General features: G+C 34.4%; 1 protein-coding gene across 3 annotated transcripts in view; it reads right to left on the bottom strand.

The window, feature by feature from the left end:
• LOC149580406 (long chain acyl-CoA synthetase 4-like) overlaps positions 1–16,392 on the bottom strand; it is a 124,507-nt gene that overhangs the window by 59,555 nt on the left and 48,560 nt on the right. For all 3 annotated transcript variants that reach the window (XM_089790664.1, XM_089790672.1, XM_089790678.1), the window contains exons 3-9: positions 7,646–7,709; positions 6,005–6,094; positions 5,736–5,792; positions 5,055–5,103; positions 4,816–4,892; positions 4,650–4,689; positions 4,402–4,496 (exon numbers count right to left, since the gene is read on the bottom strand). In XM_089790664.1, the coding sequence (XP_089646790.1) occupies positions 4,402–4,496; positions 4,650–4,689; positions 4,816–4,892; positions 5,055–5,103; positions 5,736–5,792; positions 6,005–6,094; positions 7,646–7,709 (472 nt within the window). The remainder of the gene's footprint in view (positions 1–4,401; positions 4,497–4,649; positions 4,690–4,815; positions 4,893–5,054; positions 5,104–5,735; positions 5,793–6,004; positions 6,095–7,645; positions 7,710–16,392) is intronic.

The following is a 16,392-nucleotide window of genomic DNA, read 5'->3' as shown; positions in this document are numbered from 1 at the left end:
AAAGATTAGGCCACATGAGCAAAAAGGGCCTTGAGATAATGCTCAAAAGAGATCAATTACCGGGTCTCCAATCAGCAAATTTGGAATTTTGTGAACATTGCCTTTACGGAAAGCAAAAGCAGGTCAGCTTCTTGAGAGATGGACATAATCTCAAAAAAAAACCATTGGAACTTGTACACTCGGATGTCTTTGGTCCGATTGAGGTAAGCTCTTTAGGAGGTGCAAAATTTTTCGTTACTTTCCTTGATGATTGTACTAGGAAAGTATGGATATATATGATGGCAAATAAATCTTAAGTTTTTTCTAAGTTTAAAGTTTTCAAAGCTCTTGTTGAAAACCAAAGGGGCCATAAGATCAAATGTTTAAAAACGGCAAATGGAGGTGAGTTTTGTTCGCTGGAGTTTGACAATTATTGTGCAGATAATGGTATTCGTAAGGTGAAAGTTGTACCCTACACCCCTCAAGAAAATGGGGCAGCGGAAAGACTCAACAGGACAATAATGGAGAAAGCTTAGTGTATGCTTTCAAATGCAAGTTTGGGCAAAGAATTCTGAGCTGAGGCATGTAATACAGCCGTATATCTCATTAATCGAAGTCCTTCTTCAAGGTTGAACTTCGGAATTCCGGACGAGGAATGGCAAGGTAGAAGAATTTCTTACTCTCATCTTAAAGTTTTTGGTTGTCAGGCTTTTGCACATGTGCCCAAAGAAAGGAGAAGCAAGCTAGATCCTAAATACGAGCCTTGCATGTTTGTTGGATATGGAGAGGATCAGTTTGGCTTCAGGCTTTGGAGTTTAACTGATAAGAAAATTATTAGGAGCAGAGACATTGTCTTCAATGAGAAAACATTTCCAACATTAAATTCTCAGGAAATGTCTGAAAAAGAATTTGTGCCAATCGCTGCACAAAGGAATGTTGGATTGAATCCACAAACAGTTTCTAACACTATTTCATATAGTCCAACCTCTGTACTATTTCCAAATTTATCATCTTCTTCCACTCCTGGGAACACAAGACATGATGATAGTTTTTCACAAGAGTTTTTTGATATCTCTTCTTGGAGAGAAATTTGTCTCTGCATCATGATCAAGTTTGTGAAAGCGTTTCAAACCAAAGATCTCATAATATAGAACACAATCCACTTGATACAGAACACGAGCAACAAAAATGTGATGCGTGTGCAGTAACGACCATGGGTAATAACCAAACTCTAACAAGCCCCAATCAATCAGTTAAAGGCACTGCTGAATCTTTCTCTACAGTAAATCCTTTTGCTACAGTGGGCAATCAGTCAAGGGATGACAGTCAATCGTTGTTGAATCATTGTGGTATTGGCAACAAAGACTCTTCATATCTACGGTCCTCTGTTACTCCCGAAGAAACGCATCCAAACAATGAATGGGATGCACGACATAGTGTGGAAAACATTAACAACACGCAGTATAACTTTGGCAAGGACTATATTTCCAACTTTAATGCTCATCCACGGATGCAGGGTGGGCAAATAGATCCACAAGGTCTGAGTAATTTGCATGATATAAATTTTTTTAATCCGCAGGTTGCACATATTAATCCTCAAGCACTAGTTACCACACAGGAACCAACAAAAATCATAGAAATAACTCATTTTAACAGTCATTTTGGGCACGAGCCTGTTAACCCACAGGTGAAAGATGTTTACTTGAACACCCGTAGTTGGATGGGTGAAAATCACCGTAGCATGTGATGCTTTGCTCCACAAAATAATGCTGCAAGAAGCATGGATCAATTTAGACAAGAGTCTTCATGGGGTCCATGTAATTTGTTCTCTTTGCCAAAAGGAAATACAGAGGCCACAAATCCAACTGCCATCAATGAATCTTACAATAATCTATTCTCCAGCAGTAGAGAGGGCATACAAAATTTAAACCAACGAACTAGTGTAACCGGTTCTCCATTTGAATTGGTTCAACCAGAAATCAGAGAACCCCAAATGAGAAGATCCACTAGAGAACGGAGAATGCCGGCTAAATTCTCTAATTATGAATTATTGTAGGCTAAAGAAGCAGAGCCTTCAATTCTAGTTTCAGAATTTTCAGAACCGTCTACATCTAAAGCAGCTCTCAAAGATGTCAATAGTGATAAATGGCAAACAGCAATGCGTGAAGAAATGGATTCTTTGCTCAAGAATCGAACCTAGGATTTGGTCTCTCTTCCACCTAATCGAAGACCACTTAGGAACAAGTGGATATATCGTGTGAAAGACGAAGCGGAAGGCAATAAACGCTTCAAAGCCAAATTGGTGATAAAGGGATTTGATCAAGAAAAAGGGATAGATTTCAATGAAATCTTCTCACCGGTTGTCAAGATGACAACTATCCGAACTGTTTTGGGATTAGCAACAGCGTGGAATCTTGAGTTAGAACAGCTTGATGTGAAAACTGCATTCCTACATGGTGATGTAGAAGAAGAACTTTACATGGAGCAGCCTCAAGGGTTCGTAAAGAAGGGACATGAACATCTTTATTGTAGATTAAATCGGAGCTTGTATGGCCTAAAACAAGCCCCAAGACAGCGGTATGTAAAATTTGATCGCTTCATGACTGAGCATAATTTCACAAGATGTGAATCAAACCCATGTGTTTACTTCAAGAAACTTCCAAGTGGTGAGTTTGTCATCCTTCTTTTTTATGTCGATGATATGTTAGTAGCTGGCACAAACAAAAGAATAGTTAATGAGTTGAAGCAAAAATTGGCAAGCAAATTTGCAATGAAAGACTTAGGGGTGGCTAAAAAGATTCTTGGCATGACAATCACAAGGGATAGGAAAAAGAGGGAAATCACTTTGTGTCAAAAACAATACATTCACAAAGTTGTTGAAAGATTTGGCATGGTTGATGCAAAAGTAACTCCTATTCCTCTTGCTGGTCACTTTCGATTAAGTTTTGAATTATGTCCTAAAACAAAAGAAGAAAAAGAATTTATGGAGAAAATTCCCTACAAATCATCCATTGGTAGCATTATGTATGCTATGGTTTCTACTCGCCCCAACATTGCTCATGCGGTGGGAGTTGTGAGCAAGTTCATGAGCAATCTCGAAAAAGCTCATTGGGAAGCTGTCAAATGGATACTAAGGTATCTAAAAGGTACTTCAGATTATGTTTTATGTTTTGGCGGAAACAAAGTTCAGCTACAAGGTTACACTGATTCTGATCTTGCTGGAGACTTGGACAAACGAAGGTCTACCACTGGTTACACCTTCACATTTGCTAGAGCTGCGATCAGTTGGGCTTCACGGTTGCAACATTGCATTGCTCTTTCTTCAGCTGAAGCTGAATACTTAGCTCTTTCCGAAGGTGCTTGAAAGTTCATCAAAATGAATATAAGCTGAATACTCAGATCTTCATGGCACATAATCAGTCATCACAACGTTGCTCCAAGCATGTTGATGCACATACTCACTTTGTTCATCATGCAGTCGAAGAGGGCAAGCTGAATGTTGTCAAGATTGACACCAAGAGAAATCCGGCTGATATATTCACGAAGGTTGTTGCCAAAGAGAAGTTCGAATGTGCTAGAACTTCTCTTGGGCTTGTGAAGAAAAGATAGATCATTCTTTGAGCAGGGTATTGGGTGATCAGTTGCAACATTGGTTGTCCTTCAGGTGGGAGTTTGTTGATATTGTGAAGGCCAACAGTCAAGTCATTGTTCCCTCCGATAATCGAGTCTCTTGGTTTCCAAAGACTCTTCATTTGTAATATTATTGGAGCCCTTTTATAAGCTGCTCCTGCTCATTTGTAATCAACTTTTTACACATTAATCCAATACTCTGCAGTCTGGACGAAGCCACTATTGTGGTGAACCAGGATAAATCTGGTATTGTGTATTTCTTCTTATTGCGACACTTTTATTCTCTGTTTAATCCTTTCACTTAATTGAATCTAAATGCAAAAAAAATCAAAGAAACTATGAAAAATCTGATAATGCCAAATTTCCAAATAGTTGAATCAATCTTAGGAAAATAATTGGTTCTTTTTTGTTAATAGGTAATGAGCCAAAGCTAAAATTAATTTTTATTATTTTAGAGATTAATACGTGTTTGTTAAGCTCGTGTAGACTTGAACCTAAGACCTCCCAGATGAGAGGCTCACAATTTACCGTTGTGCTGTAGGCTATTACCTGGAAACTGATTGCTTTTAACAAGGTCTTCTTATCCTTATATTCTTCTACTATATAAACTTTGAAACCCTTTCTTCTAAACTAAGCATAATGCACTCTGACAGTAATCTCAACAGCCTAGCTACACAGATGTGTAGGGGATGTAATGAGGTCTCCGACTCTGTCATACCATATCTATGTATAACTTAAATCATCTGGCGAATATTATTTTTTAAACAAGATTAAAAGAAATTAGAAACAAACCAGGTTTAGAAACTCCTCCCAGGAGTATACTGTGATTCCCAAGCTGAGAGCTTCTTCCTTTTGTTCGCTGGTATATCTTGTGAAGGAAACCAGAGCTGCAGTCACCAATAAATACAAGAAAACATAGGCATGAACAAATTAAGCTAAACTTATAAGAGACTGCATTGTATTCGAACGAAATTTTCACATTTCAAAGCCAATACTAAAGTGTAATTCAAAAAGCTTTCGAATTTCAAATAGAAACTCACTCTTTACTTGTTCAGTACCCTTACACAAGGACTTCAACAACTACAAAAACAATAACTATATTACTTCCAAAATTGCCATGATAGAAAACATCTTTCACTGAAAATTCTGAAGCAGAATACAAGATTTCATGTTTTCCAGGATGAACGTTATTTTAAGGGTTCTTACTTTAGGGATCTTTATATCTTGAACAAATACGATGCTAATTTCAGCGTGGCTTAAGATGTAACCAACTGCATTTTCTCCTTTTCTCAGAACACCCAAGATATTAGGAATGCATAGTTAGAAGAAAGTCACAAATATTAGCAGAAATCAAAATGAATTATTTACTGCAAATAAAAGAAATACAATAGTAATAAAAATTTGACCATTTTCACAAGCAACAATGCCTGAATCTATAAATTTACCAAGTGTATCATAGAGAGGAACACAGATAATATTGTGGCCACTGCATGCCTGCAAGAGGAATTGATATTTAATAGTTTTAGGATTAATTCCACATTTAATTCCATGATATCATTCATCTTTACAAAAAGCTACTACTGTTTTTTAGGATCTGACAATTTAACGACTCAACTATATATATATATATATATATATATATATATATATATATATATATCACTCTGTAATGGTCTCCTAATCTTCAATTCATTTCTAACAACATTTATTAAAAAAGCATTGCACGATTAGGTGGAATCAAAAAATTTGCATGTGCATTGATTGCAGAGGCAAATCCCATTGCAGGTCTCCATCCCAAACCAGTAATAAAATGATTTTAATATCTCTGAAAAAAAATGAAGACTTGTATTGCCGACTATTCAAACCAAAGGAGACAGAAGGTTCATAAACTTGCTGGTGCAAGAAATTATTAAAACCAACCAAAAAAGAAATATACTCAAGACAAGTCTTCAGAAAGAAAAACACTAAAATGTGCACAAACAAACTACTTAAAAATTACTTCCTCATTTCTTAATTAGAGGTTAGCGTACTCTTGGTACTTGGATATCTTTGATACAGTTAACTGAACAAATGGAGAATAAACTACAAAAATTAGAAGAAACAAAAATACTTCATTCATTACAAACCTCCATCGCTATTACCCAGTTAGGGCAATTTATTCCATAAATCCCACATCGTGCAGTCTGTAGTACCAAACAAATCTCGGTCAAAAATGTATGAATTGGACACTCAAAAGTATATTCTAGCAGGCAATAGACAATGAAGTTGCCGAATCTTACTTGATTAATGAAACTAAAATCCAGGTAACAACATGCAGTCAAATACTTATTTATTGATTTTTGTGAAAAACAGAGCAATGCCTTGGGCCACACATAGAAGTGTCTCTTGAACTTACTGGCTCTACACCACATGCACGCATAGCAGCTCCTACCTTTAACACTTGATCATAAACTTCCCCATATGTTTGCCATATATATTTACCTGCCTGTATCATTAGAACTACTTTTAATGACCTCTTGTTAAGAAACTAATGATATACATCTTTCCCAAACAAATTTACTAGTAAAAAATCAAACCTACAAGTGAGTTCACTAGTCATGTGGTCAAAAATGGCCATAGAGACATTATCAATCAGAAATCTAGTTCAAAACTTTCAATGTGCAGCAGTTTTCTCAAACAAAAATATATTTCAGGAACTTAAAGCCACATAAAGGATTATAGTCAAGCGATAGGAAAAATGAAAAGCAGACTCGATGAGCTTCCTAACAACTATCAAACATGTCAGGCCATAAGAGAACTAAAAATACAAATTACAGAAGCAGCTTCTCCAAGACAGTAACAGTAGCCATATTATTAGCTCTTCTACATAAATTGAGGAACCTTTACAAGGGGTTGAGCTAGCTTAGTTAAAGCATTTAGTTCTCAATTTTGAGACACAAGTTCATATTTCAATGGGTCATTGAATTTAAAAATTTTAAGTTGTGATTCTTCATCTTCCATTATTGACTTCAAATAATAAGTAAAACTAGAATTTATTAACTTCCACAGATCATAAAAGAACTAAAACTATAAATTAGGTAAGAAGAAATCTACAAAACCCACAAGACAATAACATAAGCAATATTAGGAGATATTAGATATACACCTAAGTAGCCAATCCTGCTTCTAGTTTGGATTCAGATTCGGGAATTTGGCAGAAAAAATAGGGCTGGATCCTATTTCCACAGGTATATATATAGATATGTACATACATATGTATGTATGTATGCATCGATGGATGCATGAATGATGCATGCATGGATGGATGTACGTATGCATTGATGGATGCATGAATGATGCATGCATGGATGGATGTATGTATGTATGGCTGAATACTTGGATGGATGTATGCATGGATGGATGTACGTATGTATGGATGGATGCATGAATGGATGTATGATGTATGCACGGATTAATGTATGTATGCATGTATGTATGGATGCATGCATGGGTGTGTGTATGTATGTATGCATGTGCACACATTTTAACATGCCAATGCTCATTCATCATTAGTTTAAAACTTCAATTTTCAAACATATAATGACAATAATAAGAAGTTAAGCATCATGGAATATGACTATGCGTTTGACCCCTCAAACCAATTTATAGACTTTTGGCATAATCCAATCTAGTAGTCAACATGTATATCTTGTCATGTTACTCTTTTGTCGTCTATGTGCAAACACTTATATTATATATTTCCATTTTGTTTTCTCTCATTTTATTTTTGAAAAAAAGTTTGATATATTTTCAATGTATCATTTTCCAAGGACACATGGGCTTTAAATCACATATTTACTACCTTTTTATTCTATTATCTATCCTTTCTTCCATAGTTATTTTTATTCCACAACTACGACCCTATGAGAAATCACGGCACAAGTAAGAACCAACACAACCACCATAATACACCTTCATATTTTCTAAATTCTATAGTACCAGCAAAATTGATATCCTTATCGATAACCACAATTATGCCATATGTTGTAGTGCTTACCTTTCCATTATTGAATTCCCTATGCCCAACCATTTGCCTCGAGGCATTCTCTTTACAAGCAGCACTGCATTATCAAACACAAATACAACATAAATAAGGACATTTGCAAAATTCACAAGAAAAATAGAACCTTGACAATTATAAATTAAAAATAAATAATAATATATATAATGTCTTTGAAGGTGTACTAAACGTTTCCATTCACAAGGATTTACAATTTGGCAATAAAGGCTCTATATTTGAAATAGGTTAAAGTAAAAATAAGTCTTTTGTGTCTGTTCTTATAATCTACACCATGTTAGAAATTAAGTTTTGCTAATTACAAGTTTTATTTTTAAAAATATACTTTGATTACTAGTATTGTGGGAAAAAAAAAAAGACCATAAGTCTAAACATTAACATAGGACATATTTCCACTTATGTTTTTAGCTATGGACAGAGGAATCTCATGCTATATCTAGGAATGAAATAATGATCTAATATATATCTTAACATGCAAGATGTGATAAATTTGTTAAATATTTAATGCATCTACATGTTGAACTTATATACACAATGTAATATGTTAAAAAAAGATTACACTCATATTGTGCTAAATATACAAAAACTTCACTTAATATAATATTATTTTCCTATTTGAATTATCCATGACATCTTATGGTAGCTACCCTAAAACATAGTTTGTCACTCAAAGGATTTAGCAACCATTTTAAATGTTGTATGAAAACAAATCTAGCACTACCTCATTAATGTTATTAAGTGATTCAATTATCATGCATGTACCATTACCCCTAAAGCCACAAAAGATTTCAGTGTTTTGTGGAAGCTATTAATCCTCTAGGTGCCAACTATTGGGGAATAATGATCATAGCAACAAACCTTGAACAATATTTGGCCTGTTCTACTACGTTGGATAAATCTTGGATCACTTGTGTTGGTATCATACTTTCTTGAATCAGATAACAAAAGGAAGGCTTATCCTTTGTAAGATGTAGAGACGTTATATCCTATTGTGCCATACTAAGGAATTAATTTGAGATTTTGAAACCAATCCATTCTTGAATCAAAATCTATGACTTCCTCCACAATTTATCTAGTGCACATGGAGATTATTAATCATTTGTTTTGTGGATTGATTTTTTTTTTTGTGATTTGAATATTGATGTATCCATTCTTTTGAATGATTTTCCTACATAGTTCTAATAATAGTGAATGCCCCATGTAATTATATTTGATTTAATCAATAAATATAACCATGCCTAAAAATCTTAACAATAGTATTAGCCAAGATATAAAAAGTTCTAACTTCTTCATACAAAATTTTCAAAGAAGATTTTAAGCTAAAGGTTATTGATTCCCAGCAACCATCTCTAGGAAAGTAAGCTTCAAGTATGAATGTGACTCCTTTACGCTTTGGAAGATACTTTAGGCCTAACCTTTTGAAGTTGCTTGAGGGTAGGGTTTGAACTTTTAATAACCGATTTGATAATAATTACCCACTAACATCTCCCACAATAGAGAAACGAGTATAAAAGCCTCTAATTCAATAAGATTTACAAGAGAGATGGATATCAACCACATCTATTTAGAAATTGGTATTGTTCACATTTCATGTTCCCTTGTTTGCCCATCAATCATAACCAATTAAAGCTATATTAATGGCATTATCATACTAAATTCTACCTCAGGTAGTTCTCTTTTCCCCTCCCTTGCCTTTAATCAATTACTCATTTAAAGTCTAGAGCCACTTCCTTGCTCAAGTCTCCAAAGGAAAATGGATTCCTAAGGATGTCTAGACCAACTCCAAATTTCCCTAATTCTTCTACATTCCCCATTCCCCTTCTTTTCTATTTTAGTTTGTATGCCACTTTGAGCTCCCCACGGATGTCTACACCACATATAAATGTCCCTAATCCTTCTCAATCTTCATTCCCCATTCATATTCTTTGTTATTTTGATCCCCAAGCAACATTGGATTCTGTAGGGTTTTCTACACCAAGTCCAAATATCCCTTATCCTTTTAGGTTCCATATTCTCATTTTTCATTATTTTGATTTGAACACATTTCTAGGCTCTCAAAGGATGACTATGAACTTCCTTGATCCTTCTAGGTTCCTCGCTCCACCTCTTTTTTATTTTAGTCCATAGAGAATTTTTCGTTTCTCAAGGATGTCTAGACCGAGTACATATTCACTTCTTTTAGACCAAATTGAAATGTCCCTAAACTTTTTAGTTTCTTGTTTTCCCTCTTACTTATTTCAGTCCCCAAGGAACTCTAGGATAGCCAAGGATGTGTAGAACAAGTCCGCATTTTCTTGATCCTTGTGGGTTTGTTGTTCTAGACGAAGTCTAAATGTCCCAGAGCCTTTTAGATTCTTTGTTCTTCATATTACATGTTTTGATCCACGTGAAACTTCAAATTTCCTAGGGATGTCTAGAGACTTTTATTGGCATTAAGGTATATATCAACCTTTGCAAATTTTAAAATTGATTTTTGGTCAGTTGCATTCATTTATTGATCATTTTAATTAACTAATTGATTACAAATGTCTAGTCATCTAGTGTAAGCCAATAGCTTGGTGACATCCTCCTTGGCATTGACTATGTGACACGTGTTGCACATGTGGAGCTGGGCATCCTACTTTTGAGGATCTTGCATTCACTATATGAAGGTGGCGAGTGTCATGTTATGCCAATTTTACGACAAAATCTATGATGATTATTATGACACGTAGATATGATATCTTTGTCTGGTAAAGGGGGGCACCCAAGTCAAGTTGTATTAGGTTGTAAGAGGGCATGTCATTAATAGGAGTTATTATTGATTCTCTCACAACTATAATAGTTGCCGGTCATTATTATTTTTATGACAATTCTTAGGGCTTTAAGAACATGTATCATACCTAAATATTGAAAATTTCAGCTCCCTAACTTATGAATTTTAAATGAGGAGTCACCTGGTAATGCTCATGTCTCATTTCATTCTTATAGGTTATATAAAATGTTTGAAAGGCATTTCACAAGACTCCCTTATTTGTCTTCATCTTGAAGCTTCCTCATGTTTTATATTTCTGTATATACACTGATCTTATAATAGTATTATGCATGTTAAGTGTTATAATATTGCAAAATCTAATGGTTAATTGTTGGTTGTACACTCATACTAAAGAAGCATGCTTCAATAACACAAAACATTATACTTTTAGAATGCGGGGATTCTCCACAACAATTTTCTACATGCATATACTTTTGAAAGTCTTTTTTATTCGACAATAGCTAAAAAAAATAAAGAAAATGTGTCATTCGCCCCACTCGATGAATGTTATGTAGTATTTTCAATACCATTGCTTCGTTTCAATTGGTATTTATTGGCAAAATATTGTCTTAATCTTGCAATAACTTAAAGGATATTGTCAATATGTGAACAGCATGGTTTTGAGGGCTATTATGAACCCTAATCATTTATCATTAGGTTATAGGTTTAACGGTGAATATTTTGTGTCCTATTATGGGAAGGTTTTAGGCCATGGTTTTGCATTTTGTTTAACAATTTCAGGTTTTGTATCTACTATATATTAGGTGTATGAGAAGCATTGTGATGTATTTCCAAGAATCTGATAGATACTGAGTTGCCCTAGGATCTTTGCTAGGCACACTCCTATGACAAATTCTCTCCAAGTCTATTGTAATTCTTTATTCATTTTAAATCACATATCGGGCAACTTTTGTAGTTTAGGTTTTTTCTCTCGAAAGTGTTTTCGCCACGTAAGTCATTGTGTTTTGGTACGCATATTATTTATGTTATCTCTATTATGTTTTTATATCTATTGTGAGGATTAGAGAAAGATTTACATGACCCTCATCTCTGAGATTAGTGTAGGAAGTTGTTTTCCTCCCATAGTTTCCTTACAACTATCTAATTGCATTTGGCTTTAGCTGTGGATTGTTAGGGTTTTTGAACTGATCTAGATTTGACGAGGAGATTCTTTAGAAGATATTTTGTTATCTTGTTGCACAATTATTTAGATGTCAAGTTTATCATGAAGAATAGAGGTTGCATTTTTTTTAAAATAATATTGAAAAATGGAAGCTAAAGATGAAGGTTTTGTTGATAGATCAATACTTGTAGGATGTTGTGGATGAGAATGTAATCAGAATTATAGATTCAAATGAGACAACCAAATATGCTCTTATGGACCATAAAGCCAATAGCCTCATCAAATTGTGTCTTGAAAAATTTGTTTGACCAATGTCAATAAAGAGCCCTCTACAAAGTACTTATAGAAGCAACTTGGAGAGATGTATCAACCCAACTCTTTAGTAAATGAAATCCCCTTATGAACAATGGAGCTATCGTTTTGCACAATGTTGAACGATAGGAATGCTTTCAGACTCCACTCTTCAAAAGCTAATCGAGGATCAACTCCAAGGTTTCGGGCGATCTTGCAACCTACTAAAATCCGCTCAATTTAAGATAAATATGTATGTTCACGAAGAGGCCGTTGCTGGTTTTGAACAATTTTGGATAATCTATTTGATCTATTGCTGTTTGAAAAAGTAACCATAAAAGAGATATTTTTGGTCTGTTTTGTTTTATGACGAATGCAATTTATCGATGCAACTATATAAATTCCTATTTTAACCAAGTGTTAGAAAAGAAAATAACAAAGATAAGGTAACGAGAGATTAAAGAAAATAACTTGAAAGGGAAATTCCTAACGGACATAAACCACAGTAACAACACGTCTGCAAATTAAATCGTCAAAAGGATTGGGTACGAAACCAATGAAATTAGAAGCAATGCTTCCTCAATTCCATTGATGCAATCGCCAATGGGAACTCAATAATATCCAAAAGATGTTTCACGTTTCATCAACTCACAAGGCCACAAAAAGTGCACTCATGCGAGACAAGACGCTATGCAAGAACTGTTGTCAATTACGATTGCGCCTATAGTGAGATGCAAAATCTAGCTATCCTGTTGAAACATAGAAACTCGCTAGAGTGGAGAGCTCTCCTAAAACGAGAGGTGAATCTCCAGAAGCTAGGTTGGTTCCTAAATAGTAATCACCTAAAACCTAAATTGTATGAGGGAAAAGGGATGAGAAGTGAATGAAAATAACAGTTACTAAACCTAAATGAGGTGATACACCAATGACTTGTATGCAAATTCAATTTAATTAACACCAATTACCCAAGATACAAATGATTCACAATACCCAAACAAACATGCAACTACAAAAGTGATTCTATGCAAGAACAAAAAATCTTTTACTTTGAAAGGAAAACGTAGGTTTTACCAATTTTTTGCAAAAAGAATAAGGACACAAACAAAGACCTACAATCATAAGTATCGAGATTCTAATATGCAATAAGGAATATTGCTTTAATGAAGGACGAGCACACCATAAAAAGTAAAGAAACCACAATATTGCACAAAAATCAATGAGAAGAAACCGCTGAATCTATATAATCAATGCTGAAAAAATCTCTGCTACAATGTGCTCTTACAATCAACCCAAAATTTGCAATGTGCAAAAAAATGAGCCCGAAAGAAGATTCCTTATAATAAGGTGAATGAACAATAAATAGAGCTCAAAACCCTAATTTAAATATAAAAAATATGCATGCAAAAAAAGTTAGTGTAGTTTTTTATTTTTTCTATTTTGCTAGGTTTTTCCTACACTTTTAATAATCTCGCTTATGTTAATAAAGCATGTCTTATTAGGTGAATGGTTGTGAGGTGTCACCTTCCTACATGTGAGCATCCATTAGCTATCTTGGGAAGATACTTTGCTATCTTTAGTCCAATAGATGGTTGCTCCTCATTGGTTGGTGTTGCCACCTCCTCCCTCTTCCTAGCCTATATAAGCATGCTACCTGGCTTGTATTTGCATCTCTTGTTTGTGCATCCTCTTAATGCTATTTTGCTTCCAGCATTTGCATTACTCTTTTGGAGACTAACTCTATGATGCTATTTTGATTTTGTATCATTTGCATTCATAGTTTAGATATCTACTCTTTGCACTAGTTTTCTGGGTTATTAATCTTTTCAGATTCTAACAAAAAATGAGTCAAAACTGATCCAAACTGTGACGAAACCCCTAAAAACTGCTCTCAACCACCCATCCAACTGATAGCCAATTAGGAAACTATCTCTATCTCCTCAAAATCATGCACAAAATCCTAAGTCTATTGATAGCCAACTGGAAAACTGTCTCTATCTCCTCAAAATCATGGACAAAACCTTAAGTCGGATTTCAATGTCAAGCTAAAAATATAGTATGTCAATCTCATCAATAACCATGCAAAAATGCGTTAAAAAGCCTCCCAAAATAAACTATATGCAAAACTGACCTTAACTGCTCCATATTTCTCCAAAAAATAGCCTCATAACTGACTCCACGGTTTTGAATCTGAATTGCGATTCCAAAAATAGCCACTAAACTCCTTACCCTCATATTTAGGAATTAGAACATACAAATTCCCTCCTCTTGAACACACTTAAGACCAAAAATAGCCTAATCAAGATTTTTATTACTTGTTGCATTTTTAAAATAATAATTATTAAATAATTGATTATAATATTTCACCAACTTAAATAATAATATTTTACAATGATGAAATAGCAATGCAACAAGTAATAAAAATTATTAATAAAGATAATAATAAAGACTATAAAAGATAAGTCCCATACTATTATTCCAATTAATAATTTATATCACTCTCCTATACCAAGATAAATGCAAACCTGAAATATATTGTGTTAAATTTCATAAGGAAAATATAACAAAGCTTTAGCATTTTCATCATTCTCTATTTGATCAATGGAAGGAGGGAAAAAAAGAATAGGGCTTGTTCAAACACTAGTTGCTCCATTTTGCATTCTGTAAATTTCTCTACATCTTCCATGATATTGGTTCATTTTTTGCTATAAGACGCTGCTATTTCATGGGTGCATTATGTGTTGTCACTATGTCGTAAGACTCCATTGTTCTTCTGGTTTATGTCGTGAGTACCTAGACTATTGTTTTACTGTGAGTGTTGGTATATGTCGTAGATGCCATTACTCCTGTTATTTCGTGGCTCTACTATACTCCAATTGCATGGTTGTTTGTTGATGTCATGAGCTTTGTTCTTCATACCATGGGTGCTTTGACGCAATGATTGTTGGATTTCTCAGTCCTTCGTGCATGTCATGAGGGTATGTTTGTTGTGACTAGTTTGGTGGTTTCATGACTGCTGGTCTACTTCATGCTGTGAGTGAATTTCTTCATGGCACGAGCTTCTGCTGGAGTCATTTCTTGCTACAAATGTTGGAGTTCCTTACTGTAAGTTCTTGACCTCCATTTGTTCCATATTTTATGTTGGGTTGTAGTTGATATTTTTACTCCATGAAATGAGTTTCACTTTGTCTCCAGTTGCTATTGCTTTGTTCTGGTGCTATGTCGTGAGCTTCTATTCCATGTCGTGAGCCATTGTTTCTAATTTCTAGTGTAAGCTTCTTGATCTATGAAGCCATGAGCATTGTGATAGCTCCTATGACCTTGTTGTTACTCTTTTTCATGACTTACGTACTTGTTATTACTTCAGATGCCATGGCTTCTTGCTCAATGTCTCTCCTCTATGGCAAAGTTGATTGTTTTCAATCATCCTTATAAATCATCCTATCCTTCAGCGAAAGGAAATCTAGAAATTCCATAGGACTTTGATACCTATTGTCGCAACATCAAATAAAATCACCAATACTATTTGAGAGACTATCTATCCATGATGATTATGTAATCTGATCATTTAACATTCAATATACTATGATGATCACAAGGGTCCATTTAACATTCAATTCTGAATCTGTTTTAGAATCAATTTTTCTGTTTGGAAATGAGCCATACTCAACCGTAAGCAAAGTTCATCAATTTCTTTGTATCTGTCTTTAATAAACCTGATAGTAGAGTCCCTGTCCTTGAGTAATTGGAACTAATCTAATTTTATCTTTTGTAACTCTCTCTTGATTGTTAGGAACTATACACTAGAAATTTCACTCGAAGACCCATTCAGTGTTCGAGTCTGAATTACTAACAAATTCAATTTTAGCAAATATTTGTAATGCAGCCAATTGTGTTGTATCCTCCCTTGCAACAAGATAATTTCCCAAGATATAGTCATGTTGCAGCTGAACATATGAAAATTGCACAAACACAAGTTTTGTTATTGCATCATTAGACTCCCAAAACACTTGCTTTTCGAATAACTTGCAATGCAATATTTCACCCTTACTACAATCTTTGGCAGCTTTAAACTCAGCAAGAAGATCCCCTATATATTTGTTATCACCGGATACATATTCATCATTTCCATAATCAAGAGATTTAGAGCTAGTGACAACTTTTCGGTATTCAAATAGACTAAATGTATTATGGGCAGATAGTTTAATTATTCCTACAAGTTCCTCATAATTATGGCTTCCCCATTCTATCTCAATTATTGAATACTGGTTTTGTAGTAGTGCCCTTGTAGATGCTATCTTTGTTGTTATATATGGTTCATTTTATCTTCTCTTGTTCCTTGATGTGCCCTTTACCTTGATTTTGTCACGAGATCTTCTAAGCTTTCTCTAATAATTATGTTGTAGAGATTCTGGAATAGTTAACAACAAATCTATATAATTTATTTTATACCTCTTCTGATTATTTTGATGCTAATTTGCCCGATAAACTACTTGATTTCAAACACTTATTTAGCATGCC

The sequence above is a fragment of the Cupressus sempervirens genome, chromosome 1 (genome assembly GCF_028749045.1).
Source record: "Cupressus sempervirens isolate cs-2001-9-10 chromosome 1, ASM2874904v1, whole genome shotgun sequence".
NCBI lineage: Eukaryota > Viridiplantae > Streptophyta > Pinopsida > Cupressales > Cupressaceae > Cupressus > Cupressus sempervirens.
This window is presented reverse-complemented; position numbering and strand designations above follow the sequence as displayed.